Raw genomic sequence first — 12048 nt, 5'->3', positions numbered from 1 at the left:
TTTTGTAAAGATGAAACATACTCCCGAATGGGAACAAATAGTGTAAATTAAGGAGGACAACACCCACTACTCCCTATACCTCTACTAAATTCCTTGATTTTCAAAACTATATAAAATAAAATAGCATTAATATACAAACTTTAAGGTTCAAGTTACTTTGTAAAAATAACCCCTTGTTTACCTTCTATCCAGCTGCTCTCTCTGCTCATCACTAATGGAGTTCAGTCTCTGAACAGGAGGCGGTACATTGGTGGCTGCGGCGGGAGAGGGGCGTTGCCACGTGGTTGTGCGTGTGTTGTGATCGATGTAGAATATTCTGCCATGACTGTCTACGCGAGCCTCCCAGCCTGCAAAATAGTGACCAGTTTTATATTGATCAGATTACAGAAATGAAATCTAACACCAGGATGTTTGACAGCAAATGAAACAGTCAGTGGTAATTATATACATATGCCCAGACCTGATCACTTTCTGTTCTCTGTCACTTAACAAAACAAACCCCTTGCAGTCAGATTTCATCAGCCCTCAACCAACACCAGGAACAGACAGGGCATTGTATAACATCAACAACCATAGAAGACATAAAAATCTTGGAAAGAGAGCCACAGCAGAGGGGATGACAGATTGTCACACCTGTCACAACCTCATTCCCTGATGAAATCTGACTGCAAGCAGATGAAATATTGGATGGTAAGATCAAACTAATATAAATAGCTATAGACAAAAGAATCTTCATAAGTCTACTAACACATCCTGTAATGTCACACCTAACACATCCTGTAATGTCACACCTAACACATCCTACTATCACACCTAACACATCCTGTAATGTCACACCTAACACATCCTGCTATCACACCTAACACATCCTGTAATGTCACACCTAACACATCCTGTAATGTCACAATGTACCTGGAGGTAAGCTGGGTTCTCCTGGCTGCTGGTCTATCCTCTGGAATGTCAACCTGTGTTCATCTACTGATGGCAGCCTAGATACTCTGGGACGATCTGGAATTCATTCATTGGTAAACTTTATCTAAAAAATTTATATCTCAGGAACAACCTCATGCTTCATTTGGCAAAAATTTTTTGTTTGTTTGTTTGTTTCTTCCTTTTGTTCCTGGATGTAAATAAACAAAATATGGGACTTCTACATTAAGTCAACACATAAGTTCCTTGTAATGATTTTTTTAAAATCCAATTTAAATAAAAAACTGCAATTTGGGCATTTTTTTGTATTGCCACGCCTTCAGGTAATTGAATAATTAAAGATAATGTACATTCCAAATTTCAATTCTTTAAAGGTTAATGTGTTAGGTACCAAATGTTGTGACCAATAAAACACAGAGCATATAACTGAGACGCAATAAAAAATATCACATTCCTTGTATAGACAAATCCATAATTGCTGCAAAATCAATTTTACATTATTAATAATAAATTAAGTTTTTTATATCCATTAGCTTAATCAGTTAATGCACAGTTTCAAAGAGCTACAACATAATAAAGAATAAATTAAATTCACACACTATTTTCCTCTTTTAAGTCATTTCAAATTTGGAGAAAACAATACCATCAAAGCATCTCTTACTTCTATGGCTTCTCCCCTGGTGCCTATGTCTGTGTTGATGGTGGCGCTCTTCACTCTGCAGAGGCTGGTTCTCTGGCTGTGCTTGAGGCTGTGCCTCTGTTTGTTCTGACTGCTCTGATTGGTCCTGTTCCTGATTGGCTGACCTTGACCCTGTTTCTGTCTCTGTCTCTTCCTCCTGTGCCCTCCTCTCCCATACTTGCCCTCTGTTGGATGTGGACTCTCTGGCTGTGGCACTACTGCCAGCATCAGTGCTGGAGGAAGTACTTGCAGACTCTTGTACTTCCATCTCTACACCTTCTCCAGTATGGTCTGTAGATGGCACTGTAGCATGGCTCGACCTGGAAGAGGAAAGTACAAGTGCATGCTTTGTTCTTCACTCTTTTCAGCTATGGTTAAGCCAAGTGGCTCTATTGGTCTTCAATTAAATTTTCTGACATTTTATGAACTGCAATAATTTCTACTATAAGTTTTATTCAGTCAAGCTTTATCTTATAACCACAAGTAAATCTGCACCAGTGAAAAGGTTTTAACAATTAGTTCTCTCTCTTCCTCAACACACACACACACACACACACACACACACACACACACACACACACACACACACACACACACACACACACACACACATAACCAAATGACATGCTTAAATAGATCACTTTACAAAAAACTAAAACTTTAACTTACCTAGAAGGTGTAGAGTTGCTGGCGGCCTCACCCTCTTGTATAGTTTGCTGCCAGTTTCTGAGCTGTTGCTGGATGTGCATACGATTCCTCTCCCTCTCCTGAGCTGCCACCAGGTTATATCTCCCACTGCGGCCATCAGGAGTGTCCTCCCCCTCAGCAGAATCTCTCTCAGACAAAGACCTCGGTGATGTAACTGATGCTGTCTTCCGTGTCCTTGGCTTAACTGTACTGGGTGAATTGTCAGATGCTGACCTTGCCCTTACTTTGTTTGACCTTGAACTTATTTCAGACCCTGAGGGACTTTGACTTCCACTCGCACCAGTCACATTTTGCTGGGAACTGCTACTACTACTGCTGCCATCTACAGCTGAGTTACTTAATTCATTTCTTTCAGAGGCCACTTGCCTTTGTCTAGTTTTAAGATTGGACACAGTGATAGTGCCATCTGCTGGAAAAGCCTGAGATTGAATTGAGGGTATCCTGGCTAGCTGAGCTGATAAGGTGCTGACACCTGGAGTTGAGTTGCTGTTGTCCACGGTTACAGTTGCAGCAGGTGCCACCCTGCTGACTGATGTATCACTGTTACTGCTGCTGTAACTGCTGGAACTGGACAAACTGCTACTGCTGCTCTGTCTAGGATTTCTGTCCCTCTGATGGCTACCCTCATCCTGGCCTAACTGGTCATCTTGATCAGCGGCAAGAGTGTCCTCAGACTCCTCAAGCTCATTTTGCTCATTAATCGACCCTAGCCCCTCATGTTGTGCTTCTTCAACCATGATGTCATCATCGTCACTCTCTGGCGTGGCATCTACCGACTGTAGCTGCTGTCTAAAGCGTATCTCGTATAAATCGGGGACCTGCTCGCCCCCTCCCTCCTCTCCAACACTACTGGTACTGCTCACACGAACGCCACGATGCCGGGGAGGGTTTCCTTCCAAGTTAAACATCACTGGACTGCTGGAAGCTTCAGGATCTCGTAATGATCCATCTGCAATGTCACCATCACCACCAGGGGGCAGAGCTGTTGCCCCATCACCGGTTGCACCACTGGTATCACACACTGCTGAATCACCACTGGTGCTAGAGGTTCTGAGCTCAGTTGTATTGTTACTGGCAGTTCCAGTTAATGCTGTATTGTTCCCTGTGGCCGGGGTCTCAATGGCATTATCACTGACTCCTGGCACCACAGTGTATTCGTTCTCACAGCGCACTCTGTCAACGGCTGCTGCCTCTAAATGCACAAGTCTTTTTGTGGACATTGGAGCCCCAGTGGCTTGTCTTGTGGCAGCAGGACTGCCCTCTGTTGAGGAACTGTGACTGGACGCACACTCGATATTTGGAACTGTGTGAAGACTGGTGGTTTGTGGAATTTCAAAGGAGTCTGGGATACGTCCACGTGACAGCGCGCTTAAGGATATCCCAGCTGAAGCAGAAGACAAAATCAAAATATCATTTTTAGAAAATCTTTTTTTTTTTGTCTTAAAGAAAAAAGAAACATTAATTTCAATTTTTAAAAGTTTTCTGACAGAGGTACCAAATCTCCATGGTACGTACTTCATAAAAAATGTAAAATAATTGATATTTAATTATCTGATTTGAAATTAATGTGTCAGGCCCAAAGTTAGCATTTTAAAGTCTCAGCTTTTAACACCCTTAAATGGACCAACCTGAGAAATGACATAGAGTCAAGATCAATATTTTATAAATTAAGAAGCCACCCCACCCCCCACCCCCCACACACACAGGCCTGACACCTCTGCTGTTTTACCTGCTGCACTACTCTGATCACTGCTGTTACTTTCTATACTCTCCTGTGAAAGCACGCGAGGTCGCTCACTGGCACCGCTGTTGATGGAACTGCAACAGTTGAGCTGGTGGGCACCATGTTTCCTGCGCCTGTACGTGCCTGAAGGTCAAACAAGATCAAGGTCATATAAGGTCAAGGTCATTGTCTAGCCCAGTCAATATCTGCATGCAAATCTACAGTTATTACCTATTAAACAAAATTGTAATGATAGTGAAACTAAAAATGTTTATTTCAAAGTTTTAAAACCTAAGTTGACCTGGTATTGAAAGGAAATTTTCATGAGTAACTGAAAATGATGTAATATGAGAAAGTAGGACAACAGACTAAGAGAGCTTTTAGGAAATCTAAATTATTAATTTATGTACTGATCCTGTTTAGACTCACAAAAAAAAAAAAAAAAAAAAAAAAAACGCTGTAGCAGTTGTAAGCAAGCATATCATCAGTAATATTTACATATTGCTTCAAGAGCATCATCAAGGTGTCATATCTGACTGATAACTGAAGAAGGCTTCTGTTGCTCATAAAAATGTTCCAATGTGTAAAAGTTAATGTCAAATTCTGTGAAAAGAAGAAAAGAAGAAAAAGATCATTAAAAACTAACCTGGTTCGGATGATACAGTTACGGTGAACTCCAGAAGACCACTAACACTGTCAGAGGGCGTCCTACTCATCAAGTTCAATGTCAAGGTCGCAGGACTGAAACAAGAGGGAAAAAATTCATAAAATGTTACTATATTAATTTAACATCCACGTTCAATAACAACAACCATTTTTCTATAAGTTAAACAGGATTTTTTACTTGTTTCACAAACAATTCTTATTTTCATCAATCTAAAGATATTTGCACTTTCTACTCCATCTTTAAAATACTAGTAGTATTATTTCTATATAATACCAATTCATATGTTTTCATACAATGTCATTGATAATGACCTTTTTACCTTTAAGTTCCATGAAATTTTAGCGATACTTGCTCAATTCAGCTCCATCTTTAAAATCATTCGCATATCATGGTTATTCAAGTTTGCACAAAAAAATAAAAATCCCCTTACCCTTGCTCTGCCCTGTCAACCAGCCGTTGGACTGGCACCGTCAACTTGCCCAGGAAGCGGCTCAGAGTGGGGCGACTCTTGGCAAACTTGTCCTTCACCTTGAACTCCAACACATCACTCGGTAGTGCATCAAATGCAAAGTTCTGTAAAGTAAAACAGAAAGACTGAGGAGCTGGCAAAAGAAAATGTCATCCAAGAAAAAAAGGACAGCATAAGCAATTAAGGTAATGTTAAGACATTCACCTAAACATTTCTTCACAATGTGGAACTTAACTTGCCATTCCATAAACACTTTTGCCAGCATTTCTGAATGGATGTCTTTAAGTAAATTGGTTTGCTTAATTATTAATAATTGGGCTGATGCGTACATACTTGTAATATTGTTAGTTGAAATCTTACAAACTTCCCATGTATCATGAAAATAAATAAACGCATGATAGTAGTTACATAACTGACAAAAATTTATCAATATATTGCCTTCCTGGTAGAGGGCTTGTCCCTGACTCAACGTAGATAGTTTATTATTATCTTCATTACACTTCATTCACTCTGTTCTCAAACCTACCTAATTGCACCTTACAAACCTTAATAATTCCTTCTTTCATTTTTTAATTATATCTGATTGTTGCTTAGACCTTACCATCCATCTGGTTTCAAAGGCATTAGTTATGCCACACTGCTAAAGCCAGCAAACAGAACTTCAGCCACATGGCAAAAAAAAAACAAGTTCATATTTTCAGCTTTTGTTAAATATGCCCACTGTGAGATTTTCCCAAGAAAAAAACAAATTTTTCTTGGGATTAGAAAATTTTTTCTCCAAACAACCACCCCTTGCCCTGCCTTTCCTGGTATTTCCCATGAACTGTAACAATCAGAGAAAATTAAAAGGTCCTTAATTCTTACGCATGGGATTTTCACGGAAAGACTTCCGGTTTGCACTTGATTCAAAACAATGTTGACAGCTGAGGAAGTTCATCAGTAAATGGTAAATTTTGTTTTTTTTTGGTAATATTATTTCATGGTATTTATCCATTAGAAATGATCAAATGGTATAACTTGTCTTTTCATTATTCCAATAAGAATTGGACTGTGTACTTATAATTAAAAATTTTAAAATGTCCGTTAAAAAATTATTTTCTTCATATCCTAAGGCTATTTCTATTAGTGTCTTCATAGTAATTAAACCACAAATTGAGATATGCTTCATCTAAAACTGCAGTATCTGTTCCTTAAACAGTGAATACGTATATATCAATATTCTTTACCTAATATTCTTCAATGCTATGATCCACAAACATGTTTTTATGACTCCATACTCTACCTTTGGTGTATAATCCAACTTTAGCAGCAAAACTCACTCATTTCCTGTTCTTCCGAAGAAAAATTCAATGATTTAGTTTTACCAGAGTTAAATCAACATTGTTATTTGTAGTACTTTGGTAAATTGAAAGTTGTCAATATCATTAAAAAATGGATGCTTCTATCATTAAAACCTATAAACTCCAACTACATATGTATAAAATATCTGTGGTATAAGTATATGAGAATATCCTGTTAGACTGCGTTGCTATGGAAACAACACAGCCAATGGCAAAAATATTATTGTGTGTATCTCATTATCTATGCCACAGAGTTGCTGGTTGTTACATTCTCGTAATCAAGGGAACAAATATGCCATGTTCACTGGATGATCTTATTAAGCATGAATTTAACTTTACTGACGTAATTTGTTTCTTTGTACATTCCTGTAAATATATTTTTGATGGGAAAGAACAGTGGGTATAATCTGAGACAGCTGGAAGTCTTGCAATTAGCATAAAATGAGTCAGAAATAAAAGCAGATAACATAATGCAAGGCACTAACAAGCGTAAAGACAAAACAAAAATCAATTACATGTATTGGGATCATGTTGATTTTCTAGTCTGTTTTGTGTCATTTTAAATTTATATGTAGCATTTTATTGCTTTCTAAGATGAAATTGCCATGGCAGTGTATCACACTTGCTGCTGAAAGTAAAGTCTACTTCACAGAAATTCTAGTAATTTTCTCAAGTCTCATATAATGCCAAAAACTGCCATCAGTGTTTCTTTAAGGTATCATGGATAATTGCAACTGGTAACCTAAAATAAATTGTAGCAGGGATTTTCCAAATAAACCAGATCTTCACTTACTCATAAAGCATTGCTCGGATTGAAGAAACATGAAGCCACGAAATAGCTAGTAAGATTTTTTTTAAAAACCAGCAATGCCCCTAAAACTCCGCCCATTCCTCATTTACTCATGGACATCATACTGCCTGATGGTTAAAGTAAAATTCGAAGCAAGCATGGATTCCCTTGGTTCATAAAAGTCTACTAAATTGACATAGTAACAGATAGTGCATTATTGCTATAAGGAAAAACAATAATCAGTCATTCAAAAAAGTTGCAAAAAAAAAAACAAAAAACTGTGGATAACATATAGGCTAAGCACAGAAAGAAAGCAGAAAATATCCCTTCAAATATCATTTTTATGGAAATATTAAAGAATACCCTTTGGCATTTCTTAAATTTATAATACTTGAAACTGTATGGTGGTATTTGGTCCAGTTTTGTGGAAAAATATTGCCTTCAAATGCACCTTTAAGCTAACCTTTCTCTCTGTCTACAATCAAGTCACAGAGTGTAACATAGCCCTTTCCAAAATTTGATCTCTTTGCCTTTGGTACCATGTTTGCAGGTAATCAGCAGTCTCCCCCCCCCCCCAAAAAAAAGTCCCCTCAATGAAATTTACATTCTTACACAAATTAATGAGGTAAAAACATGCTGCTCATTTTCATAACAAAAATAAATAAATAAATAAATAAATAAATAAATAAATAAATAAAATTCAAACTAATCAAATGGATAAATTTTATCTACCTGCAAGAATCACCCCACCACGCCTTTCCCTGCTGTAGCCATGTTTCACTACCCAATACAATACACCAGAAACAGATCATATGCCTAGATAAGACAGAACTGGTGAATGTGACTGAATTGCCAAGAGCTAGATCTGACATTTCAGCAAGTTAGATGTGATAAATGTAATCGTTCCAGTGTCAGTCTCAGGTGCATCTACACTAAATGAACCATAATATTATCATGTTGTGAGGCAGTGGGACTGCGATTCTGCGTGAGGTGATCTACTTCCATACAGACAAGATGAGCAGTCTGGCATGACAGGAAGAGCAGAGACAATGTAAGCAAATGCAGAAGAATTGTACGAGATTTAAAAAAAATAGTAAAAAAATTAATAATAATAAAAAAGATGAAAGGAGAGAGCAGTGCAAAATGAGACAGTTCTACAGCAACTTTGGTGAAGTTACCAGTGCATAATAATAATAATAATAATACAGTTGCCTTCAAACCATGTTCCACATTCGTATAAGTGCTAAGTATAATGTAAATCTTCTTCTATAAGTGTGCAGGCATCTGTCCACCGTTTATCTTTATTTTCAGTTGATTGGATGAGCTCGTTGTTGGACATCCATTGATTTGCTACAAAGGCATTAAGGCTGTCAATGTATAAGATTCAATGTCTTCCTCTACTTCTACTTCTTTCAATTTTCTCACAGAGAACAAGATTTTGTATTCAGTCTTTTCAGACGGTATGGCCCAGAGATTCCATTTGTCTTTTTCTGATTATTTTCATCAGTGATCGTTGTATTCCTTCAAGCTGTTACACTTCTTCATTGGTCTTTCTTTCTGTCCAGGATATTCTCAAATATTTTCGTAGGTGCCATATTTCATTAGCTCCCAGTTTCTCCTCAGTGTTGTTAGATATTCCAGCATTCACAACCATACAAGAGGACTGACCAAACTTAAAATTCCAAAATGGATCTAAAATTACAGACTTACGCATCAAGTCTGATGGTACTTACCTTGGAGAAAACATTTCAGTATTCAAAGAGTGTAGATTAATTGCTTCACACATTACCAACAAAAGAATAACATGGGCATAAAAATGGAAATTCAGCCTATATTGTGTTTAAGAAATTCTTTAAGTTAGTGTAGAGATGGCAATGAAAATAAGCTTCTAAACACAAGATACCTGGCCTTACTAAATTGTCCAAGGTTCTATACCCACTTTCTGCTTAACATGATGGCAATCATTTCCAATAAAGAATGTATTTTAGATCAATTCAGTAAGAACCAATATGCAAGAAAACTAGTTTTCCAGAGAAGAAAATCAGTTTTCCAGAGAAAGAATTTAAAAAAAAAAAATCCAATATCTGTCACATAAAAACTTGCCGGTCTGCAATTCCTTTCAAGGTACAAACACACACAAATTTACGAAAAAAAAAAACTATATATAATAACATACCTTCTCCTATACAGCACAAAATAAAATCCTTGTTTTTATAAACCTTGAAGCAAAAGAGGAAAGATAATGAACAACTTTGATGGTTGCAGACTCTACATAATACTTCTACTCAGAACAGCAAGAATAATTACCACTGTGACAAATCTGCTCACGGCTTAAAGTTACAAAAACATGTCAGGTTTCCTTGGTGACATGAGGTCACTTTTTAAAATTAGCATAGCTGGGGTTCATATTGATAGTGAACTTCCTTTTCAAAGCAATGTACTGGCAAATCAAAACTCCATTAGTTTACACTAGTCTGTGCCAAAAACTGTTCAGCCCACTGGCCTTATGGGATATCATCATCATCATCATTCAGAGCTTAAATTGTTCCACTGTTGGACAAAGGCCTCAGCATGCTTCTGCCAGTGTATTATCTTGAATGTTCTTGTGTTTCGTAAATGCTGCCCATGCATCCTGTATTTATTCTTCTCTGAACTTCTTTCTCGCGTGTTCTGCAAATGAGGCAGAATCTTTGCCCAAGATATCCATACCTTTCTACTACTTCAACATGTATCTCCTTGTTGTTGACCTTTGTTTGAACGAAGGATGGTTAGTGGTCCAAACATTACTTTTGTCTTACTGGTGTTCATTTTTAACCCACATCAGGGGGTTTTATCTGCTAGGGCCTGTAGTATTACCTGCGGGTCATTTGCATCATCTCCTACCACTAAGACCCCATTCCCAGAGATAAGATCGTTCTACTTTAGATCGACCTAACTCCCTGGGGATTCACGCTAAATAGCTGTCAGCCGAGTGGGCACGAAAGTTAATTACCCCCTTACAGCTTGTATTAGGCGGGACGGACATTTAACTGGATTATCCGACAGTAATCTAGTGAGACTCCCCGCGGGGATAGATCGATCTAAAATCTCTGGGAATACGCCCTAAGATGTCATTCGCAAACCTGAGGTAGTTGAGTTTGGTACCATCTATGTTTATGCCTTTGTCATGCCCTTTCCAAGGATGCTGTGAACAGTATAGGATATATTCATCTCCTTGCTGAACACCCTGAGGCTTTTTTATCTTGATTTCCATTGAAAATGTGTGTAGTTTCACTGTCACAGAGCTATTAGTGTACTAGTACTAGTATATATCTTTGAGGATCTCAATGTATCCATCATCAATCCCTTGGTCTTTTAGTTCTTAGAACATTTAGGCCTACAGCCGATACAATGGCCAGTTACTGGGTAAATTTACACATTTTTTTCAGACCAAGCTTCAATTTAAATTACATACTAGTCATGGGGTCAGTGTTCCCACCATAGATTGTAGTAATAATAGCATTATTTTTTAATAATTGCATCAGTGAAATATCCTTACCTAATATCAATAAACTTGTAAGTAAATATTAAGGTCCCTCAAATTTGATCCTGCACAGTAAAATCCTGCAGACCAGTGGTTTAATTTTACAGTAATTTGCAATAAATTTATTATATATTAATGCACAGGAATTATAATTATCATAAGAATAAAAAAAAACTTCAAACCCACCTCTGTGTGACTGGTTTGTTTTTTTCCTACTTAATCCTGCTTACAAAACAAGTTAAAACAACCTTCAACTTGTTGGCTCTTTGAATGAATGCTTTCTACTTGCTATTACCTTGCTGATACCATTTCTTCTTCATCATCCTGACAACTTCACACACACAAAGTTATAGCAGTTTTCAAACTCACAGTTACATGATTATCCTGTCCAACCTAAGATCAAGACAACTGTGACAATTTAGGAATTCCTAGGAATTCTTTGTACTAACATCAAAAATGTATCAAAATTCCTTTCAAATCAAAACCCATCCCAAATTTCCTCAAATGTCAAAATATTTGAATATTTCCAAAAAGACTAAATCAATATATTCAATTTCCGCAAAGACCAAAATTCCTTGAATTTGCAATATGACGCAAATCCTAAAATTTCCTAGAGTACAAATATCCTCAAATCTCTTACAGTACCAAAATCCTTGAATCTCCCCAAAGGTAAAATCCCTTTTCCTTCTGTAAAGATCTTCCAATCATAAACAGTATTCATCACAACACTGTGCAACACTTTCTCTCATACATTCTCTGCCAGCTGTGCTCTTGTTATCCGTATTTAGCAAAACCAACATGGTTTCCCTAATAAGGGACAGCATTCTAATTGGGGCTAGCTTAGACTGAGGTTAAACTAATTGGCATCTCAACAAGACCGTTGTGGCTAAAAAGGGGATTTGTGAAATGAGAGACCTGGGAGGGGGGATTCTAACTTGATTTGGAGATTTAATGATGTCCAATTAGCTTATTTCTGCTTCTTAGTTAATCTTTGTGTGAAAATATCTGAAACTGCAAAAAAAAAAAAAAAAAAAAAAAAAAAATCCAAGTACCTATAATTATTCACTATAATGTAACACATGTTAACCCTCATTAGCTGCATCATCTGTCTGATGTCTACTATGTAATGTAGCATGTATACAGGAGATGTAGTGTTGAGAGATGGAAGGTTAATGATGAGATTGGGATATGTGGACTACATTAGCTGTAGAATATTACA

General features: G+C 37.3%; 1 protein-coding gene across 5 annotated transcripts in view; it reads right to left on the bottom strand.

Annotated features, from left to right (window-relative positions):
* The window catches only part of LOC106155973 (E3 ubiquitin-protein ligase HECW2), a 45861-nt gene that overhangs the window by 11497 nt on the left and 22316 nt on the right, over nucleotides 1–12048 (bottom strand). For 4 of the 5 annotated variants that reach the window (XM_087012359.1, XM_087012358.1, XM_087012360.1 and 1 more), the window contains 7 exons: nucleotides 5138–5280; nucleotides 4687–4781; nucleotides 4047–4184; nucleotides 2279–3701; nucleotides 1592–1929; nucleotides 913–1008; nucleotides 182–347 (listed from right to left, as the gene is read on the bottom strand). In XM_087012359.1, the coding sequence (XP_086868485.1) occupies nucleotides 182–347; nucleotides 913–1008; nucleotides 1592–1929; nucleotides 2279–3701; nucleotides 4047–4184; nucleotides 4687–4781; nucleotides 5138–5280 (2399 nt within the window). Of the gene's footprint in view, nucleotides 1–181; nucleotides 348–912; nucleotides 1009–1591; nucleotides 1930–2278; nucleotides 3702–4046; nucleotides 4185–4686; nucleotides 4782–5137; nucleotides 5281–5509; nucleotides 5588–12048 lie in introns of those variants that run through there. The other variant, XM_087012362.1, reaches the window with a different exon arrangement.

This window comes from Lingula anatina, chromosome 5 (assembly GCF_051362555.1).
Source record: "Lingula anatina isolate TDL-2025a chromosome 5, LinAna3.0, whole genome shotgun sequence".
Classification (NCBI taxonomy): Eukaryota; Metazoa; Brachiopoda; class Lingulata; order Lingulida; family Lingulidae; genus Lingula; species Lingula anatina.
This window is presented reverse-complemented; position numbering and strand designations above follow the sequence as displayed.